The sequence below is a fragment of the Lissotriton vulgaris genome, chromosome 1_1, assembly GCF_964263255.1.
Source record: "Lissotriton vulgaris chromosome 1_1, aLisVul1.2, whole genome shotgun sequence".
Lineage (NCBI taxonomy): Eukaryota > Metazoa > Chordata > Amphibia > Caudata > Salamandridae > Lissotriton > Lissotriton vulgaris.
Genome location: NC_141685.1, coordinates 709,763,804 through 709,788,530, shown reverse-complemented (window position 1 = coordinate 709,788,530; position 24,727 = coordinate 709,763,804). Strand labels below are relative to the sequence as shown.

The window sequence follows — 24,727 nt, the reverse complement described above, 5'->3', positions numbered from 1 at the left end:
GAACTTTCATCTCCAACAAGCACGAGCAAGAAGGTAACTGCCTCACAAGAATTGTGCGAGGAGATTGCTGCTCATTTTAAAGAAAAAATTGTGAAAATAGTGGGTGATCTACCCCCCATTAGTAGTAGCAATCAGGACAACTCGGCCCGGAGGCCCGAGGAAGCGATTCGGGCAAATACGTTCCTGGACAAATTCCCTGCCCTAACGCCCGACTTGTTTAAAACACTGGCCAATACTGTGTCCTTCGGCTCCCCACTTGACCCCCTCCCTTATAAAATCTGGAAAGCAGCGGGCCAGGAAACCTTTCCCTGGCTACAACAGATTTGCAGTCAATCACTGGAAGCTGGTACCGTTCCTGAGGCATGGAAGTTGGCAGTAGTAACACCTGTGTTGAGAAAACCTTCATTAGACCCCAAGTCACCAGCAAATTTTAGACCCATCTCCCTCCTGCCCTATCCCATTAAAATTCTGGAAAAACTAGTCAGTAAAAGCCTCTCTTGCTATCTGGAGGATAACCATCTGCTGGACAGGGACCAATTTGGGTTCCGCCCAGGCCATAGCACAGAGACTGCTTTGGCGACCGTTCTGGATAATCTGCGAGTGCGAGCTGACAATGGGAGCGACACCATTTTGGTGCTGCTCGATATGTCAGCCGCATTCGATACGGTGAGCCATGCTATACTGGTGGAAAGGTTGGAGAGGATAGGGGTGTCGGGGCAGGCCCTAAAATGGCTAGTGTCCTATCTATCGGGACGACAACAGATGGTGACCATGGCACCTTTTACCTCCAGTAAGTCTCCGGTGCAACACGGGGTACCGCAGGGCTCCACGATCAGCCCTGTTCTGTTTAACATCTACCTACAGCCCCTGCTCCCCATAATGAAATCCTTCGGTATTTACCTGATTAACTACGCTGATGACACCCAGCTGGTGTTTTCCCTGGAAGGGAAACAGGCAATATCGATGGATATTTTCCAGGATTGCATGCGTCAGACAGCTGGATGGCTTAAGGATAACTCCCTACAATTTAACGGAGGGAAGACAGAGGTGGTCTACTGTCCCTCAGCCAGACTGCCCCAACAGCTACCTCGGAAGTTCATGCCTACACCGGAGGAGGAACCCCTGACTCCAGCCAAAACGGTGCGTAACCTGGGAGTCTTGCTGGACAGAAACCTCCAAATGGAATCTCAGGCCACTAAAACTGTGATGGTATGCCTCTCCTTGATGCCTATGCTGCGTCAGATCCTCCCACTTCTCCCCAAAGATATGCGCTCCCTCGTAGTGAGGAATATAGTGCTGAGCAGACTGGACTACTGCAACTCCCTGTATTTGGGAGCACCGCAATACATCTTTCAGGGGTTGCAGAGAGTCCAGTCCATGGGGGCAAAGATGGTACTGAATAGAAAACGTAGGTCCTCTACTATGTTGGTGTTAAAATACCTTCACTGGCTGCCCATTAGGGAAAGGGTACACTTCAAATCACTCTGTATTGCATTCAGAGCGGCGCAAAACTTAGGCCCTATCCCCTTACAAGAGAAATTCAGCTGGTACATTCCAAAAAGTCAGCTCCGATCCTCTAGCACTGGCCTACTGGTCACCCCCAGATTTAGACGCTCCAGGATGGGAGGAAGGGCCTTCAGCACGGCAGCCGCCCAACTATGGAATGGGCTGCCGCAGCACATTAGACAAGCTAGTTCCCTGCTGGAGTTCAGGAAGGGCCTGAAAAGCTGGCTCTTCCCCAAGTCAGACCTTGAAGACTCCCCTTACCGCTATTTCTGGTTTTTGTGCAGGTCCATTTTTCAAGTCTGAGCGCCAGGATACCCGTAGCATGCGCTATACAAAAGCCTAATTCAATTCAATTCAATTCAATTCAATTCTTCTGACTCAGAACCATGGAGAAATTAGACACCCAGATCCCAATCAGATGAACCTAGCGATCTGGCTCCTGAAGTCTTAAAATTTGGATACCTTAACTTGCCTCCAGACTGCATGAACATCATTAAGGAGGCACGACGACCAACTACTAGAGCGTGCTATGCAGCTAAATAGAAGAGATTTGTTATTTACTGCCACAATAACCAAATCAGCCCATTATATGCTTCCATACAGAACATTATATGTTACCTGCTGCATTTTCAAAGATGCAACCTAGCATACTCTTCGATAAGACTACACCTCGCTGCTATAGCAGCATACCTTCAAAACAGGCAACACCTTTCATTGTTTACAGTACCAGCAATCAAGGCTTTTATGGAGGGTCTTAAAAGGGTGATTCCTCCAAGGCACCCACCTTACCCAGTCTGGAACCTAAATGTAGTACTTACCAGACTTATGGGACCTCCTTTCGAACCTCTACACTCATGCGAATTGCAATTGCTAACATGGAAGGTGGCATTCTTGATTGCCATTACCTCACTCAGGCGAGTTAGCGAGCTACAAGCACTAACAATCAAGAACCCTTCATGCAAATACATGCTAACATGATAGTTCTTAGAACAAACCCTAAGTTTATGCCAAAGGTCATATCGACTTTCCATATTAATCAATCAATAGAACTGCCAGTGTTCTTCCAAAATCCAGTCAGTAGCCGAAAGAGCCCTACACACACTGGATGTAAAGCGAGCTCTGCTTTATTATGTGGACAGAACGAAATCATTTAGAAAAACAAAGCAATTATTTGTTGCTTTTTCACCACAACATAAAGGGAATCCCATATCAAAGTCCGGAATAGCCAGATGGATAGTTAAATGCATTCAAATATGTTATCAAAAGGCTAAACGCACTTTAACTGTCCCCCCCAAGAGCACATTCTACGCGAACAATGGGGGCATCCATGGCTTTCCTAGGAAATATTCCTCTTGAAGACATATGTAGAGCAGCCGCATGGACTACCATACACACTTTCACAAAACACTACTGTGTAGACGTGCAAGCGAAGCAGCAAGCTGCTGTAGGCCAGGCTGTCCTCAAAACTCTTTCAAACTGCTGCAGCTGGCACAGGTAACCACCGCTAGAGGAGATACTGCTATACAGTCTATGCACAGATACGAATTCAGCAGCCCACAAGCCCACTATGGCGAAAAACAATCTGAGGATGGAGAAGATGCGCATGCGCATTGTAGTCCAGGGGAGGAGTCACCTATCTTGTGATACTTCAAAGACTCTTCCAGGACAACAAGGTGCAATCATCCGGACCCAACACTAGGCGGCGATCTATGCACAGATATGAATGTCAGCAGCCCTACATGCCAAGAACAGATGCATACTGGTAAGTAGCATATTCCTTACAGCAGGGTTTAGAACTTCTGCAACAGCTGCTATTATTTTTGCTGGACAAGGATCCATAGGGGACCCAGATTTTAGTGTCTTCATAATAGTAAGTGAAGTATCTAAAGAAACAGGAGGAAACTCCAGCAATAGTTCATTCCTGGAGTCTTTCATCAGGCGTCGCCCCTCATTCTGAATCAGGAGAGCAGGCCTATCAAAGGTATCTTGAATGGCCTTAATCTTATCGTAGAAAAATGTAGCGATCTGGTTGGTCCATTCACAAGTAGGGACAAAGGCACTATGAGTGACTGTAGGAGAAACATAGTCCTTTACAATCTTAAAAAGTCCCTACTACTATTTCTAGCCAATGCAGAATTGGACTTAGTCGTTTTTCAGAGCACCTTGGAGGCTTAACCTTGATGAATCTGAAATTTAATCTGACCCTGTCAAACTGCCGGTCAAATACTTTTACCTGCAGGACTGTCTGAAGTTCTGGAGAAAAAGCTTTTCAAGGTTTTCAGACTTTATTCTGGTGCCTAAACAACCACAGGAGTACACGTCTGAACCCCCTCGGACCTCAGTGGAAGGCACCTAGAGAGACTCAGGGTTTCAGACGGAGGCCCACAGCAAAGCCCAGTCCAGTTCCTTTTGCCACTGGTCTGCTGGGTATTTCCAGGAAAAGACCTCTTGCAGTTTATCTCTCTGTAACCTCTCAAGAAGTCAGCCCACTGGCCCTTGCAGTTTACTTCTTTGTCCTGGGTAAAAGAGGGAGCAGGACCAGTCCTTCAGGGCTCCTTTCAGGGCAATAGCCAGCAGGTCCAGTTTTCTTCTGCTTTTCCTCAGGTCCAGGAAGTGTTCTGAGGAAGTCTCAGTAAAAGTCAAGTTTTCTATGTTCACTGGCATCTGGGTGTGGGGGGCGGGGGGGTGGTCAGTTCTTGACCATTGTGATTAAAAATGAATGGTTTAAATGTCCCAGGGGAAACCCTACCCTTTTTCAGCAGTCCCTGTTTGTAATACTGTAAGTAATCCCGCAGTGGCTGCACACTTAAAATCCAAGATCGTAAAACTCTTGTGCAGAGCCTGTTTGCTCAACTAAAGGAATGTTCAGGATAATGAGTCCCCCTCCAGCGCTCATTCAAAATCGGTTATGGTGATAACTTTCCTTCCACTGGGTTTGTTGCTAGCTTGACTGTAGGGTCAAAAGCTGGGGCTTTTCAACTGTTGCCTCACAACATTTTGTGACTTGACTGGCCCCATTGAAGTTAACTAAGTTCCTGGACCCACCCCAACTTCCAGAGAAAGAAAACAATGCTTCTCTCCCATGCCATTTATTTGTGCTCTAGGAGCAGCTTTCACACCTCTTGTAGTCCTAATTCTGGCAAAGGACAGGTTGGACGGACAGTTGCTGAAGAGCTCATGCAAAATAGCCTCCGTCATGCTCGGGCAAAGTAAAAAGTACTTTTTGGAAAGTTAAATTTCCCATATATTTAAATAAAAATCCAACTTTACCACTGGAGTTGATTTTTATTAAATTTGAAAATGAGTCTTTGAATACAGTCTGTAGCTGGTACAGGTCAACAGTTATAGAGTAAAGTGTATAATCTATACTTTATTTTCCTATGTGCCATCTACAGCCTGACCTGTGACATTGTTAGTTTGGCCTAGTCACTGGGGGTGGGGGGATTGAGGGGGGGGGGGGGGTTGGATGCAATTCATAGTGTTGAGCATGTTCCACTCGGAAATACGATACACCCTACTATGTGGGCAGGGAGATGTGCTTAGGAATGTTTTATGTAATACTTTAAATCAAGTTTTTTCCAACCTCTCTGTGTGATTTTGACATGGCTGAACATCATAGTTTGAGCTGCTGCGGTCAGGCTATGCGGGCTAGGCCTGAAACCATGTTTTCTCTGCTTCTGTAGTGGATGGCAGATTAGTGGCTGCAGTCCACACGTGGCATGTGCCTTTTGAGGTCATGGGTGTATTTCTGCACCATTTGCGCTGGCACATGTATTTTTCCTACAATGACTACATTTTTTTTTTTTTTAAATGGGCGGTGACCGCCAAAAACCTGATCACTTTTCAACAAAAATGTTAAGCAATTTTTTTCAGAACTTAACCCTCCCCTGCGCTGACTCAATTTACCTCTCACTTGCTGTATCTTACTAGGTCAACACCAGAATACACTGAAGAAAAAGAGATGGGGCAGTGAGAGAAGCTAACAGTTCTTTTTACATCAGGTGTGAATGCAGTCCCATGTTCCCGGGCTCCTACTGTGGAATCTTGTGCGATGATGCAGTGGTTCTTCTGCGCTATTAAGTATCCGTTAGTTTAAACACAATGCAAATTAGAAGCGGAAGAGTTTTGTAGTGGTGATGGCTGATAAAATAGTTTTCATCTTCGTCACTAAGGTTCAAACCTACTGGCTACTTTGACATGTAGGTACTTTATGTATTAGAAAATAGGGAATATTACTTGAATGCAAGGAAAAGGCCACTTGTCTAGTTTGTCCATTTATGTTTCGCTTTGTTTGATCAAACTCCTTCGCTGCTTGCTTCGTAATCCATATTGTGCTGACTATAATAATGCGAATAAAAAGTTGTATTTAATGCTGGAATATCGAAGCATAAATCAGCTATTGACGAGTATTCGGGATTCACCTTGCTTGACATGTAAAATGTTTTGCCTATTCTCTAAATCGACGCACCGGTTTAGCCCGCTTAACTATTTTATGACTTAAGCAAAATAAACGTTTTGATAAGTTATCTATATGTAATTAAGAGTGGTACAACATATTACTGAGCATCTAACTCAACCAGTAGTGACCTGCCATTCTATATTCTTAAATTTTATTTTAGAAAATATAGGGTACAAAGACCTTCAATATGATGATGTGAATACGTTGGCCATCCATGTAACATTTAGCAACATAGAGGCAAATATTAATGCATTTCTCCTGTATTGTATATTTTATATATTCACATGCTTGAATCTTCGCCGTCATCATGGTGGGTGTCCGACGGTAACAGTAGAAATAGCAGTACTGAATACATTACCATACACTTCCAAAGAAAAGTCAATTTAGCAAAATTTCAGCCTCCTTTTATAACATCCAAAGTCCAGCCAATCACAGCAATGACCTTAGAGTAACCCTCCCCACAGTCACCACACCTCAGATTTCTTACCGCATGTCGTGTGATAGGGAGTCTCTCTGAGCTCTGCTCAGTGACCATTTGTTTCTTCAACTTTTGACCTCCAGCTTCAGACAAAGTACTTTGAATTTGTGTCTTTTCAAAATGCCATAGCATAAAAAAGGGTTGTTCAGGCCCTGTAAGACCTGTGAGAAGTGTAGACTCTTTTCTGAATACCCTCACAAACAGTGTCTTTATTGTCTGTACCCTGACCACAAACCCAGGGAATCCAAATATTGCCAAACGTTTTCGGCCAAGGCCCTTCAAGACAGAGAAGGTAGGCCGCTCCTCTGGCTTCAGAGGAAGAAGGCTGCCTCAAACTCTGGTTCTGAATCTGAGGACAAAACTCATTCTTTTTCTAGGCAAATAAGGCAGCTCCTCTTCCCATCATGGGGACGCAAAAAGATCTAAGTCCCAGGAACAAATGAAATCTGAGGTAAAACGCCACAAAAAACCTCAGGCTGTGGCCTCAAAATATTCCTCCTCACAACTTTCTGCTTCCTTCACTCCTGTGAGGGATCAGCCATCTCGTCCGTCGACGTCTTTGTCGTCGAGAGCTGTCACCACTGGTAAGTCGGATGATGTTTCTACACCATCGATGGACTCTTCAGCGACAGATCTGCAGCGGTGGCAACAGGTCCACAGTTAACTTTGGTGGCAGCGACGAGACTTTCACCGCAGACGAGACTTTCACCGTCTACCAGGATCTCTCCATCCACCACCGCCCAGTCGACATTGTTGACCATGATTCCGCTAATTATGGTGGTATCTGCAACGGCACTGTCGACAAAAGGAAAAATCAGCCTTCTACATTCCAAACAATTGCAGAATTTTTCAAACATTTCTCCTTTACCTCCAGTGCGCTTATTGGACTTTCAGGAGTCTGAGGATGAGAGTATGTTTGACCCTGATTATAGTCCTTCTCAGTTATAGGTCAAATATCAGGACTCTGATGATGACATTGAGCACAATGACCCTTCATGTTACTTGGCAGGAGAATATTCATTTGTCTGCGCAGCAGCCTGAATCCTTTCAGGAGCGTTACCCCAATCATGACAGAGAAGAAAAACTTCTTCACTTTAGGGAACCATCTGTGAATGTTCCTGTTTCGTTGGTGGCGAACTTGCGTTATATGATCAATGATTATTACCAGCTTTTTCTATAGGCGAATGCTCCTCAACGTCCTCCGCCTCCTCAGCATACCCCTGTTGATCTAGCAGGACAAGGCACACCTAAATCCACCATGGAAAAAGGTTTATCTTCTCCAATTGTCATCACAGAGAATATTCAGAATGTGAATCAACAACAGGTAGAGGAAGGAGAACTCCATACTGATGTGGATACTCCGGATATCCTTTGTTTGATTAATTAAAATCTTACAATAAAACAAATTCATTCAGTAAACCATTATATACAATTTAAATAGTAGCAATTCCTTAAAATTCTATACATCTTTTGAGTGAATATTTTCGATAAAATGTATTACAGTGAGGTGTAAACAAAGCTAATAAAAATTAAAAAAGTAAAAAATATAGCAGTTTTTAGTTCTCTGTTTCTTGGACTTCTAATTTTTTCCAGACTTTTGTTAAAAATGTTACCAAAGCAGAATTCATAAGTATATAATCTGAAGAAAGACATAGGATCAATGCCTGTCTGCATGTTCTTACCCCTCTTTCTTTAAATAGTCTCTTTAGTACAGTTACTCTTTCATTTCTCAATTCAGAACAGAGACACAAAAGGTGGGTAATGTTCTCCTCCCCCGATTTACACAGCCTACATACAGTGTCCTTTTTGTACTTTTTCCAAGGTGGTAAATGGCATAGTCCCGGCAATACACCAAATAGTGCTTTAATAAAGATTTGTTTGTTATTCAGCGACCATAGCGTATTCAAGTATTGCTGTGCCATCTTTTTTGAGAATCCATTTATTATGGGCATGCATGTTTTCTTTTTGCAAAAGTGGCTTTATCACGTATCAACGACAAGTGATCTGTAATTTTATTGATCATTTTCTTAAATGACTCCTGAGTTATGGTAGAATCCCAAAACGACCTAACTTCAAATTCTTCCAGAGCCACATCCAAATATTTCCAGGCAGATGATTTGCTATTGCCACTAATTTCTTTCCAGATTAACTGGGACATTAGATTGTCTTGGTCGTTTTTCAGTCTTGCGCCTAGTGTTGCACTGCGTAGCAGTGCTTCGCGCAGCGCGAGGCATTGTGTAATGGAAAAATTGGGTCTCAGCAGTCACTTTGGACTGTGAAACGCTTGTTCGTGTGCTTTTTTGTATAGTGTTACCCCATCGGCCTTTGCGTGCGTCTTATTGTAAAAGACTGCACGCAATTGGCCCAAAGCACGAGCATAGCACCTCCCATGGCCTATTGGTGTCTATTACACGCACCAAGTGCGTAATCGCCACCAATAGGCCGTGGGAGGAGCTATGATTGTGCCCACACAGGCGTGACGTACGCGCCACTTGTTTTTTTAATTTTATTTTGCGGCAGCGCTGCTTTACTTTCACGCCCGCGCGCCAATGCTTGTTCTTCTCACATTCTTAACCCCTTGTCTGCTGATGACTGAACCGCTCCGCCATCTGCTGCGGTGGCGCTGTGCTGATGACGGAGCGTTTCCGTCATGGCCCGCTCGGAGCGCCTGCGCGGCACGAATTCCGCGCCTGCGCTGTGTGTTCCATTGAGCGGGGCGGGCCTTGACGGAACCGCTCCGTCATAAGCACAGCGCCACCGACGCTGGTGACGGAGCGGTTCCGTCCCCAGCATGCGGCCGCCCCGCCCCTTTAGCACTGCGGCGGAATAGCCGCTGCAGTGAAGGGGTTAAATGGGTGCGAAAATCCCGGTTTTAGGGGAAGCTCCTGAGAGAACTTTTCGCATCCCCAGTTGTCACAGCCTACCCAGATTACGTGCTCGTAGTCCTTCCGGGGGGTATAAACCTTACCTGCTCTACAAAATTAAACTGGGTTTGTTACTACGCTTTACACTTACGTGTTTTTACTAAAAATCACATCCGCAGAACAGTGAGATGCACAATGTACTGGCCTTGTATTGTCAGCATTTCTTGCCAGTGGAGGTCAGCAGCCAAGCCCCAGACCTTCAGCTTGTACTGAGATTTCCGCATGTTTTTCGCTCCCAGTTTTCCAAAATCGTTGGGACTCTCTCTACCTGGAAACCGGCCGTGACCACATCCGGTAAGAGGCAGCGCGTTTAACACAGTCTGCATATGCATACTTGAGTAGTGATTTTATTTATACTGTGCTTAATCACTTAGTAGTGATGAAGACATTCCATTTAAAGTTGTAACCTGAAAGTTCTTAATGCTAAAGGATTTAGTTGCGTTGAGAGATTAGTAAACAGTCTAGTGGAAACGTCAGTAAGGCTTGGATATGTGTATGATCTTTCAAGAAATTACCTTTTTAGCCTTTTCAAACGAGGAACTTGGGCATAGGATGTGGCTTAACAGCTAGCGCAGCCGATTTTGAAGGGGTGGAACCAGGTTCGAGTCTCGGCAGGGAAGCTCAAACATCCTGGTATTCTGGGCAAATCATATAACCTCCACGTTCATATACCTGAATGCGTCCATCTGTAACGTTACTGGTGCTTATGTAAAGCGCTTGATACCTTCGGGCTCATACTCGCGCTAGCTAAAACGGCAAGAAAAGATGGTATCTTAAATGTACCATTACCAGATTTACTAAATGTCGTTGTGGCCAACTTGTTTCAGTAATAGATATAAGTTTTTTTTTTTTTTTTACCAGCCCAGTGCATTTTGGGTAGCCGTTCCATCAACTCTCTCCCTCACTTCTCTCCTCCTCTTTTCCAAGCTGTTTCTCCTCAGATGCCTTCAGAGTTGCAATATCGAACTTAATAATTGGACCCCGGACTTTGCAAATCTTCCTTCATTCTAGTATACAAATTAATGTTTTTGACAACTTTACTCTCGGTGGGGAGGCTTATGGAATGCAACAACTTTTATCATGTTAACTGTTGTATCTTAGTAGGCATAAAAATACATTAATTAAAAAAAAACATAATTCCAGACATTGCCTAAATTGATTCTGATCTTTATTTTATATAGCGCTTACTACCCCTGAGGAGAGTCGAAGTGTCCCAAAGAGAACAGGGGTCGTGTGTGAGTAACTCTGTGTCACATTTAAGATGCGCGTGACACTGCACTCGCCGTGTTTTCATGAATGTAAAGCATGCTGCATGCGTGATTGTTCGAGTGGAATGGTCTGGAGGCTGTATTTCTTTGATGTCAGAATGTGTCACGATGCACCCTCAGTGTGTGAATAGTTTTCGAGTTTGTGTAACATTGCAGTCCCAGTATTTGAATTAATTAGGTGTGCTTGACACAACACTGCCCAGCGTTTGAATGCATTACAGGGTCTGTGTAATGCTGCATTTCCAGGGTATGTGTAAATGCAAGTTGTGTGTGAAAATGAACTTTCTACGTTCCAGCATTTTGAAAAATGTCTGTGTGTTTTAGAGAGAGACTGACTGACTACCGGTTGTGTACTGGCCCTACAGTATCTGAATGAGTGCATTGTGTGTGTTAGTTTGTTTGAGTGTAGCAGGAAGTGTGTGATTAGCCTTCCAGTAATTTAATGAATGCAATCAATCTGTATCTGTGTATGGGAGTTTGTGTTAAGTAGCAGGTTGTGTAAGTCTGCCTCTCCCGTATTTAAATAAATGCATTGTGTGTATGTTTGTTTGCGTGTAGCACAGTACCCCAGTATTTGAATGAACATAGGTTGTGTGTGACTACTGCGTGGGTCTGTGAGGATGGGGCACGACCCTCAAGTATTGAGCAGTCCACAGGTTGTGTACTGACCCTCCAGTATCTGAATGAGTGCATTGTGTGTGTTAGTTTGTTTGTGTGTAGCAGGTAGTGTGTGATTTGCCTTCCAGTCAGTAATTTAATGAATGCAATCTGTATCAGACATAGATAAGCCTCTCTCTCTCCTCACCATCTAGCAGCATAGAAGCGGAACTCTATCCTCCCCTTTAAGCAACACGGAAGATGGACTAACGCGACCTACCCAGAGTAGAAAGGGAAACTAAACTCAACAATCACTACAATTTGGCTGCCATTTTAGACTGGTCTCTCTCGCTCTCTCTTTGTCGGCCATCATGAACTAGTCTTTTTCACGATTTGACACGATTTGACCACACTCTAAGAACTGGCCTCTTTAGACTATTTTCAACTATCGAATGTCTGCCTTGTATTGCAGTATTATACCTCTACTTGATATTAATGCACCGATTATTAGCTCATCTATTTCTGGCTGCTCTTGAGTCACATTTTTGACTCATTTAGCTCTTTGTTTGCACCTGTACCTGGTTCCAGCTTATCATTAGCATTATACCTCTACTTGTATACTGGACAATTGTTATAAGTTGCACCCATTTCACCTTCTATTGCTGTATTGCACCGATCAATACCTCATGTTTTATATAATTACATATTATCTTTTCCTCTGCATTTCACTTTCTATTGTTGTATTGCACCGATTACGACCTCATATTTTATCCTTTATATTTATATATATATACCCTTTTTTTTTCCTTTTTTGTAAGCTGCACCCATTTCACTTTTATCCCTGGAATGCACCATTTGCTACCTCCTATATTTTGATGATGTTGACCGCTCACTAGTGTCACCTCCATGTAACTTACTGTGTGCTTCTATTTGTGTATCGCACCGATTACCACCTCATATTTCTATATATCTTTTACTTGACCCCGTTGCTTATCTGTATTAATTGTATTATTGATGTACATGACGGTACTGTTTACTCTTCTGAACTACCTGTTTGACTATGCTCCCTCATCTACCCCTTCTGTGTAAAGCGCTCTGATATCTGCAAAGATCTTGTCCGCGCTATATAAAACTTTAAAAATAAAAAATAAATAAAATATCTGTGTATGGGAGTTTGTGTTAAGAAGCAGGTTGTGTGCGTCTGCCTCTCCCGTATTTAAATAAATGCATTGTGTGTGTTTGTTTACGTGTAGCACAGTACCCCAGTATTTGAATGAACACAGGTTGTGTGTGACTACTGTGTGGGTCTGTGAGGATGGGGCACAACCCTCAAGTATTGAGCAGTCCACAGTGTGTGAATCCAAACAGTCTGCACCTACTGCTCAGCACTGTCATTTCTTGATCTGCAGTACTGCACTGGGTACACCTGAACTGCCTTAGATTTTAGAAATGCCAGCTTGTCTGGGTGCTTTTAATAACAAGCATTGGCATAGCCAATAGGTCTCGCCTTTGGGACCTTATAAGTATTTAGTTATGCAGCACAATATCCTTGTTGGTCATGTCAGAGGTGGTTTCGCTGAAAGAAAACATTGAAAGACATTATGTGCCCTTGCTGTAGGAGACCAAAGTGCCCTACATTTTCACTACATCTCCAATTTAGCGTTAATAGCCTATTGTGCGTCTCCTTGTAGCTATTTGAAATTCCGAATGTGAGCATGTGAAATGCTTTACTATACGTATGGGTCAAGGTAGAGTACATGAGATAGTATCTACTATGTTGAAAGTAGAAACTGGTCTCCTGATCGAGTTCTTGTTTTATAAAGTATCCAATATGGTTTTGCTCTTACATTAAATGTTAGGTAGGAATTATTCTGAAACATGTTAAGGGTACTTCCAGGTGTGCGTTCGTCAACGAAGGCTATAGTGATTCTTTGTTTATCCTTATAATATACCGTACATTTAATTGCTAGTTCTTATTGCCACCTAGCGCATCTAGCCCCTGCTGAGGTACTTATCCAGAGCGCATGCATCTCTGCCTGTTGTTCTGGGTGTGTTAATCTAAAACATGCTCTAATTGTAATCCATGTGCTCCCAGCTAATAGATCGTCAGAAGTGAGACTTGTCACTGTGTGAGAATAAATGTGTAAAAAATGATTTGTGGTGACATCAGGCAGACCGTCTGTGCGGTGCACGGATGACACGTATTTTCCTGGTTCTTGCTCTGGTTTAGACAAGACTTTATTTGAGCCGGTGGCTGCAGGTGGGACCTGGTGGTTAATTTGAGCCGGTGGCTGCTGGGGTCCATCAGCTCTCGATTTTTCAGACCGGCTTTTATTTTCATTCAACAGATGCAGGAGAGGGAAAACAGAGCGGAAAGACAGAGTTCGAGAAAGACGAAAAACCCTCACAAAAATGGACAGGTTTCAGGGAGCGCGCTTCAGCAGCATAGCCCTGTAGATCTGGGGCTTTCTGCTGAGAATTGTAAACCTATTTCTCTCAGGGTGTAGAATGCCTTTCAGTATGAGGTTGCTGTGATTTAAAAATAAACAAACTTATTTTTGTGTGTTGTTTTGTGGGTCCGTGTTAACACTCCTCTCTACTTCAGTGCCAAGTCTGCAGAGCAACTTTGATGTGCTAGCCATCGACCAACACCATGTCTTGATGACTATGTCCAGGCATAAGTTTTCATGTAACACAAAACATTCTGGTATTTGTAGTCCCCTAATTAAACTGCTCCCAAGTTCTTGATGCTGTAAAACCAGAACTGGATCCGACAGCATCATACCATCGCAGGTGTTCAACTTTACAATTGTTTTCCCTTTAGTTTACAATTTAATTGACCACCTACTTAAGGATTTCAACAAGAGTTTACCTACAAAAGTAAAAATGTTTTTATTTTCAACGCTAACAGCTCTAACTTTAACTAATGCGAGACCTATTGCATTGCAAATGCTTGTTTATTCTATTCCAGACTTTAATTGCATGTCCCTTTCGTGCGTACAGCTTGTTATTTAGACCGAATTCCAGTCTAACTTGTGCTTGTGATGCATTAATGGGCAATTGGAAAAGGATTTTAAAGATTTTTGCAGTTGCGTTGTTGATAATAACTGCGTCTTTTCCATTTAAGGTATAACTGCCGTATGTTAGAGAGGGTAGCAGTTTAGCAGAAATCCCTTTTAGGAATGGGTGATAAGTTAGGTCGCTAATTGATTTTTGGATAGTCCTAAATGCAGTTGTCAAAGCATTTGCTTTCCTATAGATTTGCGGAGAGAAAATTTGCGGGAGAAAATTCTCTGCGGGAGAAAATTTCCGTTATCGTTAAATATAACACCCAAATATCCATAGATTTATACTTGATCTAATTGCGACTTTCCCAGAAACCATTTATATTTATATTTCCGGCGTGAGTTTTTTGAAATCACCATGACTTTGGATTTTGCTTCATTTATTACCATCCTATTTTCTTTTGAAAACTCAAATATTCGTGCTATTAGACGTTATAATCCTCCTTTTGTATTACTTAAATGCTCTGCTCCCCTTGAGAAAGAAGGTCACTGACTCGATAACATTGGAAAGAGCTTTTCTGCTCTGACGGCCACCTCTACTATAGCATCCAGTGCCATGGCTATCTTGTTACGGTATGACCGGCAGATCTGGTCAGACATTTCCTCATTGTTGGACATCTTCCGGAGGGTAGGAGGAAGGAAGCACAATATATATTGTCAGAAGGGGAAAGAGCGTCTGCTTAACTTATAGAAATCGCTATGGAGGTTTCTTCTACTGCCTTTCGTCAGATGGCAGAAGCAGTGTTGCTGTGACGTCCGGGTTGGCTAAAGGCTGACCACCTTCCGGCCCGAGGTACAGGCTAAGGCTTTAGATATGCCTTTCGATGGAGAGTGTTTGTTTCTGAAAGCACATAGATGAAGCTCTGCAATCCATAAAAGCGGACACAGTTAAATCTCTAGTCCCACTTCAGCAACGCCATTTTCAGTCCTTTTGAGGCAGAGTTTGAGGCCAATATACATCTAGACCGCAATTCCAACAGCGGTTACATCATTATTCATAAAACACTTACCAACTGTACAGTCAATCCTTCAGATCCAATACTGCGCAGTCCTATTTGTGGTTATTTCCACATTCCCATTCACCCCAAGCATCGAAAGTTTCTCTGGTTCGAGGTGGCAGGGTTCCATTACCAATTCAAGGGGCTTCCCTTCGGTTTAAAATAGGCTCCCAGGGTTTTCACCAAATGCATGGCCCGATAGAAGCCTTTCTAAGATGTTTAGGTCACCAGGTGTTTCCCTTCCTGGACAACTAGCTAATAAAGGCTCATACTTTTCAGGCGACCAGAACCTCTACTCAAGCCTGCCAGAATCTTTTCCAATCTCTTGACCTTTTCCTCCATCTAGAAAAGTTCTCTCATTCCGTCCAATTCTCTGACTTTCCTAGTGACACATGTAGCCGCAAATCTCGGCAAAGCCTTTCCCACTCACAAAAGAGTTTTTCGTCTGCAAGATATAACACAACTTATCTCATCTAAAAGGTTAGTTTCTGTGAGAAAATACAAATTCATGCTGGGGATGATGTCCTCATGCATCTAGCTGGTTCCCAATTGTCGTCTCCGTATGGGACCACTGCAGCAGTAGCTGGAAGCACAATGTGTTCAATGCAAAGGGTCGTTCAACATCAAGATTCGACTGTCATGAAGGCTTCAATGTCTTGGTGGAAGACCAGGAAAAACCTTATGCACGGCCTCTCCTTCATTCACACTGCTCCTCAGTTAGGGCCAGATGTAGGTAAATCCGATTTACCGACTCTTAAATACCGACTCATACCGATTCGGTATTTAAGAGTCAGTAAATTGGAAGGAGGCAGATGTAGGTAAAAAATTACCGAATCTGTAAGAGTCGGTATTTACTGATTCGGTAAATACCGAATCTGTATTTCCCATTGATTCCTATGGGCCTTGAAGCCCATAGGAATCAATGAGAAATACAGATTCGGTATTTACCGAATCGGTAAATACCGAATCCTGCAAGGGTGCAGGGGGTGTCACTTTGACACCCTCTAGCACCCCAATTCCGGACTTGTGTGCCATGTGGCACACAGACATGCCCTAAGGGCGTGTCTGTGTGTCACATTGCACAGGTGTGCATGCACAGATGTGCATGCACACCTGAATTCGGTATTTTACCACCCAATAGGATTGGGTGGTAAAATACCGATTCTAAGGGGCTTTTGGGACTCGGAAGAGTTCCACCTACATGTAGATTTACCAAATCGGTAAAATATAGGCCCCCTACATCTGGAAACCCTAATACCGGTCGGTAACGGCCGAATTCGGCCGTTACCGACTGGTATTAGGGCTCCTACATCTGGCCCTTAGTGATGACTTTGAACGTCTCAATGGAGGGATGGGAGCCACACCTCCATGAATTGCAAGTTCATGGCAAGTGGTCCAAGCAGTCGTTGAAATGCTACATAGATCTTCTAGACTCAGGACGGTGTTCTTAGGCCTGCAAGCTTACTTGCCTCGGATCCAGAGATCTTCAATTCTTGTCCGGATGGACAACACTACAACATGTTCTATCTCCAGAAGCAAGGCAGCATGAAATCTCAAGCACTTTCCCTCCAAGCTCAACAGATTTGGGAGTGGCTTCTTGTCAACCACATCTCCTGACTAGTGGAACACGTGTCAGGAGTCGACAACCAGTGGGCCGACTCACTCAGCAGGGTGTCCAAGCAATGCCACGAATGGGAACTGAACGACCAGCAGTTGCAGGTGGTCTTCCAATCCTGGAGCTACCCAACATTATATCTGTTCTCTACGTACCTCAACAAAAAATGCGCCTTTCACGCAGGCAGAACTCCTCAGCCGGGACCGCGGAGAGACGCTGGTCTGTTCTAATGGACAGGGAAATTCGCCTACGCCTTCCTCCATTTCCTTAACAAAATGAAGCAGGAACCGTGCCTGCTCATTCTTATTGCCCACAGTTGGGCAAGGCAATTCTGGTACACCAAGCTCTATCGCCGATCTGAGTGCACTCCAATTCTCTTTCCTCCGAGGGACTACCTACTCTACATGGACAAGGGCCAAGTGATACATCCTCAAATTCTCTCTCTTCATTTGTCGGCTTGGCTCTTCACTTCGCTGAATTTGGGAACCTAAACATATCCGAAGACTGCAAGGCAATATTGCAAAACTCTTGAGCTCATTCTACAGTCAAGTGCTACTTTGCAAAATGGAAGAGATTTTGTGCATGGTATATTGCTCATTCATTGCATCCACTTTCAGCTTCTCTGGAGCAAGTACTGCCCGATCTCATGCAACTAGCCAAAGCGGGGCGATCGCATTATTCCATAAAAGTCCACTTTGCCCCAATATCCAGATTGAGACGACGGCTGGATCAGTCTTCCTTGTAGCCTCATAGACTCATTAATTAATTCATGATGGGTCTCTCCAGGGGTATCCACCAGTTAAAACTCCACCAGTTCTGTGGCAACTAAATACAGTTCTGTTGCAGTTGATGCGACCTCCATTTAAACCTGTGCACAAATGAAACTTAAAATATTTTTGGGGGAAGGTGGCTTTTCTCTTACCCATAACGTCAGCTAGGCGTGTCAGCGAGGTCCAAGCATTCACTATAAAATAGCCATATCTCCAGTTTCTGGCAGACAGGGTTATACTACGTACTAATCCTTCCTTCATACCTAAAGTGCCCTCTACTTATCTCAATTAACCTATAATCTTGTCTACATTTTTCCAAATCTGTCCTCGGCTACAGAGCGAGCTCTTTATTCTTTGGACATCAAACGTTGCTTGAAATTTTATTTGCAAGCAACCAGGACGTTTTGTAAATCCTCTCAATTTCTGGAAGGGACACGCCTTAACTAGGGCCAGCATTGCTCGTTGGTTTACTTCAGAGATTGCCTTCTGTCATGAATAGGCTGGCAATCGGTTTCTTGCAAAGGCGCAGGCTCGTTCAACGAGGAAGGCGGCAACTTCATCAACCCTGTTTGCGGGAGCATCTCTACCTGATATATGCAGGGCAGCAATGGGGGAGAGGACTCGCACGTTCACAAAGCTTTACTGTCTTGATGGTTGAAGGAAGGCAGATATAGCTGTTGGACAGGCTGTACTTTGTCGCCTCTTTGCTCAAGGCATGCGGCTATTAGCCTCACTATTTAATTATTTATGACTATTTTTTTTATTTATTACTTGCATTAAGTGAACTGTTATGTTTGCATATTTTTTTCATTTTTATTCTACTTGCATTATGGCATTTTCTTGTGTTGTCATGGTGGGATAGTTTGCCTACTGACTGCCGATGTTGGTTAACAATTGTTGGTATTCTGCCAACTAGTCAGATTCAAGCATGTGAATCTATAAAAGATACAATACTGGAGGAAAAACAAGTTACTTACCTGTACACTGTGGTTCTCCAGTATTGATATCTTTTATAGATTATCGGCGACCCTCCCTCGTCCCCGATTAGGCTCACCATTTTACCTTTGATTATATAGATATATATATTACATACACACACTTGTGCTCAAAATCGGAGGTGTGGTGACTGTGGAGGGTTACTTTAAGGTCTCTGCTGTGATTGGCTGGACTTTGGATGTTATAAAAGGAGGTTGAAAGGTTGCTAAATTGACTTTTATTTTCTATGGCGGGCTATGGTAATGTATTCAGTACTGCTATTTCTATTGTTACTGTGGAAGTCCCACCATGACGACGGGGAAGATTCAAGCATGTGAATCTATAAAAGATATCCATACTGGAGAACCACAGTGTACAGGTAAGGGACATATTTTTTACCTTATTACAATATGGAATATATAAAAATCTAAATCATGCTTTGAAATGTTTGTTTTGTGTATTGTAATGGTGCATGTTTTAAAGCTTGATATGGAATTTTCTGTTTAATCAGTGAATGCAGCTGCTATTATCTTGGGTGCTGAAAACTATCATAAAGCCAGTGTACCAAAAGCACCCTCCAAGGAGGAAGTATCACTGAAGGCGTACACTGCCCGATGCCGGTTAAACCGACTGCGCCGTGCAGCTTGCCGTCTGTTCACATCTGAAAATGTTGTTAAAGCCATTAAGAGATTGGAGATTGAAATCGAGGCAAAGCGTCTGCTCGTCAGAAAGGATCGCCATCTCTGGAAAGATGTTGGTGAGAATACCAAGACCGTAAAAGTTTTTATGTTTAGTTAAAGATGCCAGTAGTGACTTTGGGTCCGGTAGTCCTAGATTATATTAAATGAGCACTTTAATGACTGTTTGAAACCTGTTCCCTGTTTGAGCAATCTGCTCAAAACACTCAATGTATACGTGTTTGATTTTGTGACATTTTGTGCTGATTACTAAAGACGACAGTGCAGCAAAAATGATTATTTAATTTTCCGGTCTCATCGTTGACCAGGAATTCGCCTTTGGTCAACTTAGTTTGTGGTATTAGTTGAGTTTTTGAGAACACTAAAAAAGAAACATGTAAGATTATCTTGTTGCCTGACTTCGTGATTCTTTTCACAATCCAAATTTTCAATCTGAAATTGGAGTCTGAATAGCTGGGAATAGTTGATCATTTTTCACCGGTAATCCGCTTCCAGTTAATAAACCGGTTGTGCATAACTTGTTGCAGTTAAACATTTGGTTAAGGCAGGTTGCACACACACCTATCCCAGAGAACACAATGGCAGTTCTCCGAAAAGGTGAATGGGATTTCTACTTCAATATTTTGCATTCACCATCTTGGTGGTATGAAACTTGACATTTACCGTTGATATGTAAAAGTTCTGATCTGTCAGTCGGACCTTCCTATACATCTGACATTTAGTGTAGAAAACCCATATGAGCCTTTTTTTTAGGTAGGCCTTTAGAACTCCTAGATTTGTATTAATGGCTGCTCTGAACATGAAAGTAACTACAAACACTCTGCATAGCGACTCTTCCTTTTTACTTGCTCAATGAAGTCCCGTTTATTTTGGTTTGAGGTCTTGATCTGACCGGAAATTTGGAGGATTGGGTCATTTCATGGAATCTGTTGTAGCCATACAACAACCTGGACGTCAGCTATTTTTTGTGTGCTCTGTTAAAGATTCTCTGATCTCTTGTCTCTCAGTAGAGGCAGCTCATGTAACTGGCAGAAGGGTGGCTTAGGACCAAGAGCGAGTTGCTATATAGAGAAACCTGTATTTTTACTCCCAACTACTTGGTGCCTGTCCTGATAGACAGACATTGAGCTACACAACATAAGCAAGTGTTACAAATTTGCATGCTCACCATATGATTTTGTGATTTTGAAGTTTTTTGATGGACAAAATGAGAATTCTGTGTTACTAGGTAAAACGTAAACAATTCATTATGGTTGTGGCACCATAACATGAATGCCTAACACATAAATACTTGCCTTGCACATACCTCACAGGAGACTGCTGGCGGATACTATATTTAGAAGGAAATTAGGGGTATTCACCCTATGGCTGAAGAAAAGACCCTGATGGAAGGCCAAACTCCTCCCCCCCCCCCCCCCCCAGAAATGTGACTTAATTCCTAAATATCTTATCATTTCTATAGCTCACACGGTCAAATGAATAGTCTTTGCATCATTTTAGTCATGAATTGCTCAGAAAAGCTCCGAGGTTATTGAGATTCAATTAACTAGATGATTTAAATTTGGTCTAAAGTTTGAACACAAGGAGATGCAGTTATTTTCTCAAACTTTGGAATCAAATGTGTGGGATACATAACCTCACATGAACGTTGGTAGGAAAATGTATAGCTGTAAAGGCCTTCGGATAAAAAGACCTGGCTAGTGACTCTAATATGCAAAACTGTCCATAGCCTGACATGTGATGAAGTGTCAAGTTGCCTGTGTAACTGCTACGTAATTCTGGTCTCTGCCACCATTTTCTTTTGTCATTTCAGGAGAGCGTCAGAAAGTTTTAAACTGGCTTCTGTCTTACAATCCTCTTTGGCTTCGCATTGGATTAGAGGTATTCTATTTTTATTTCTTTTCTAAAATTTAAATTGTACACATTTAAAGAAATTTGAAATAGTACTACCTTCTCTTTTAGTATTAAAATGTATAAATTGCCACACTGAGAAGCATTTGCCTTGATTCATTGTCATATTATATGTGCCATGGGTGGCTTTATTTGAATGAGTTTGTGGTAGGAGATGTTTTTCTCTTTTCCTCTCTTTCCTTCACTAAATAGAAGCTTTTCAGAATAGTGTCTTGCTTATCTAACCAGTGTGTTACTTATCTTACTAGTGTTTCTTTTTGTGTTTAAATAACCTACTTTATGTTTGAAACAAGTGGCACCTCAAGAGATTAGTCTGGCCTGCTTTCAGGTTAGCCCATGCTAGCCTCAGACTGTCGAGGTTGGGGAGGTCATCTGGGAGAGCTAGAAATTGGCGGACTCTGATCTCTGGCGGAAACCTGCCTCCTCATCAACTTGTTAAAGTTGCAGGTGATTGCTTGGCTTTGAAAGTCTTCCTTCCGTCCAAAGGCGAACGGGTGCAGGTTCTCACTCACAGCACCACCGCCAAGTGGTACTGCAAGAAGAAGAGTAGGTTTCAGTCGTGGCTCTTTTGCCAGGAAGCTATGTGCCTCATTAGTCAATGCATCTCTCTGGTCGTAAAACACCTTGTATAATCTTTTAAGACGAGAGCGGATAACTTTAGCAAGCATTGCCTAACCGATCACATATGGTGACTGCACTCAAAGTGACACAGGGTGTGTCTTCCTGAGATTGGAGGGAACCCAGGCTCGATGTTTTCACCACCACTGAGAGAGCCCAGTGTCAAAGCTTTTGTGCATTGGATTGCTCAAGGCAGCTTTCTCTGTGATGCCTTTTGGTTGGCTTGGAGATCTGGACTGTACGCCTTCCTGACTCTACCTCTCCTGCCCAAAGCTCTGAAGAGGCATGGGCAGGCCCAAGTCATCCTAGTGGCGCAGGATTGGGTGAGGAGGGTGTGGTACACAAAACTTCTGACCATGTGCATCTCCCCTTAGATTTGGCTGCTTCTTAGTGGGGGCCTCCAGTCACAACAGCAGGGCAATGTGAGCCAGCTGTACAATTTACACATCCATGCGTGAAGATTGAGAAGCAACAGTTGATGGCCCTCTGTTCTTGCCCCTGAAGTAGTAAATATCATGTTGACAACTAGGGTCCCTCAACTAAAACTGTATGGGACGCTGGGAGAATTTTGTTCTCTGATGTCCTGCCCGACAGATGCAACCTGTAAAATCCTGTTGTCTGTCCTAATGTTCTTTTTATTATTAGCCTAGCAGGACCTTGCTGTGGCAACAGTTAAAGGTTATTTGTCGGCCTTACTGACTGTTTTTACTATTGCCTGGTGTAACGACCGGATTCTCTGACCAAGCTGACTACCAACCGTAGCTGACCCAGTCGTCACGTAACGACACTCTTCTCAGGCCACTATTTACAAGATATCTAGAATACTCACCTGAGAAGGTGGAAAGAAGCTATTTACAAGCCTGTACAGTCAAAGATACCACTAACGGATTCCATATCTTATCCTATAATTAGCTTATCTTATATTCTTTAACGTCTCCCGACGATATCTTGAACGTCACCCGACGATATCTTTAACGTCTCTCGACGATATCTTTAACGTCACCCGACGATATCTTTAACGTCACCCGACGATATCTTTAACGTCACCCGACGATATCTTTAACGTCACCCGACGATATCTTGAACGTCACCCGACGATATCGTGCACGTCACCCGGCGATATCTTGCACGTCACCCGGCGATATCTTGCACGTCACCCGACGATATCTTGCACGTCACCCGGCGATATCTTGCACGTCACCCGGCGATATCTTGAACGTCACCCGGCGATATCTTGAACGTCACCCGGCGATATACACTAATGGGGACACTAATGGGGATTCACCTTTAAAAGTTATTTCCCAAATGAAGTCCACACTCTCCCCCCATCATCAGTTACCTTTTCAGAAGGGCATATCCCATCCTTCTGTATGTCAGCACCTGGTTAAAAGGAAAGGTCAATCTCATTCATAAAAACAACATTCAAAGATATTTATCATTAAATCTTTATTCTACAATTACACATGACCGAATGAGCAAAAGAAACATGAGTCAAGTTAGTCGCTACCAATAACCTAAAAATGGGGGTAAAAATGAATGATTAGATATATTCTACACTAAGCTCAGAACGCCTCACCTTAGACGTGTGTCTTTCCATTTCAGCAGCGGAGCTGATCCCTCTCTCTCTCTCTCTCTCTCTCTCTTGCTTTTTCTTCAATATGCTCGGGACTCTCCCTCTATGGCTCACGAATACACGCCTGCACCGCTACACCTCATCTACGCTGCCATGGTTCCGAAATACTCGAACCCTCTTCTGGAGTTAGTCTCTGCCACTCCTGTGTGATGTCACTACAGGATCCTCAGTCACTTTCCTTCTTCATTTCAAAATTTTGCTTAGCTGATGATATCAGTCTCTATGCACCAGCCTTTGGACCAACTTCTTCTGTCTACTCCACACGTTACTTTCTCCACTCTCTCTCCTTGCTCCTTGATAATATAGAGCTCTCTTTCTCTTTGGAAAATTCCGGTATTAGGCCGACTCCCACCAAATTCTTGTACCAGTCCCCGGCTCCCTTCGCCTTCCACAGTGGCCACCTGTGTATTGCGTCTAGAGCCGGGGAGACAAACACATTCCTTTGATAAGGGCCAGTCTTGACCGGTTCCTCACTAGCGAATAACAGAATCAATTCTAAACACTACCTTTACCCTGCAAGCGCCTTGGACAGTCGAGGCAGAAGTACAAAATGGCTTCTCTCTAGCTTTCGGGCCTGTAGGCCCAAGAAAACGGGAAAAGGCACTAAACCCTGTCAAAGCGCATAGTTAAGCCCTACAAATGAACGCAAATGCAACTAGGACTGAGATGGTAGTGGATTATATCAATCAATCAAAGCATTTGTATAGCGCACTACTCACCCGGAGGGTCTCAAGGCGCTAGGGGAGCGGGGGTCCGCTACTGCTCGAACAGCCAGGTCTTGAGCTGCTTCCTGAAGGCGAGGTGGTCCTGGGTCAGGCAGAGGTGGGTCGGGAGGGAGTTCCAAGTCTTGGCGGCGAGGTAGGAGAAGGACCTTCCCCCTGTGGTGGCTCTTCGGATGCGGGGGACGGCGGCGAGGGCGTGGCCGGTCGATCGAAGCTGGCGTTTGGGAGCGTAGAAGTTGAGGCGGCTGTTGAGGTATCCTGGGCCTTGGTTGTGCAGGGCTTTGTGGGCGTGGGTGAGGAGACGGACGGTGATTCGCTTGTTGACCGGCCGGCGATTATAGTCACCACCAGTCTGAAAATAGACTAAAATTACCCTGTAGCTACATTCCACTCCTGACTAAATGTACTAACATCGAAAGTCAAAAAGTAAAACAAAAAGGGAAACTCAAACAGGACGTATATCAGTTGAAGAATAATAGGAAACAAGACT

At 43.5% G+C, this 24,727-nt stretch overlaps 1 protein-coding gene across 1 annotated transcript in view; it reads left to right on the top strand.

Moving 5' to 3' along the window:
* Positions 1-24,727, top strand: part of ASPM (assembly factor for spindle microtubules) — a 388,799-nt gene that overhangs the window by 76,116 nt on the left and 287,956 nt on the right. The window contains exons 7-8 of the mRNA XM_086954783.1: positions 19,167-19,412; positions 21,167-21,234. Of these exons, the coding sequence (XP_086810909.1) occupies positions 19,167-19,412; positions 21,167-21,234 (314 nt within the window). The remainder of the gene's footprint in view (positions 1-19,166; positions 19,413-21,166; positions 21,235-24,727) is intronic.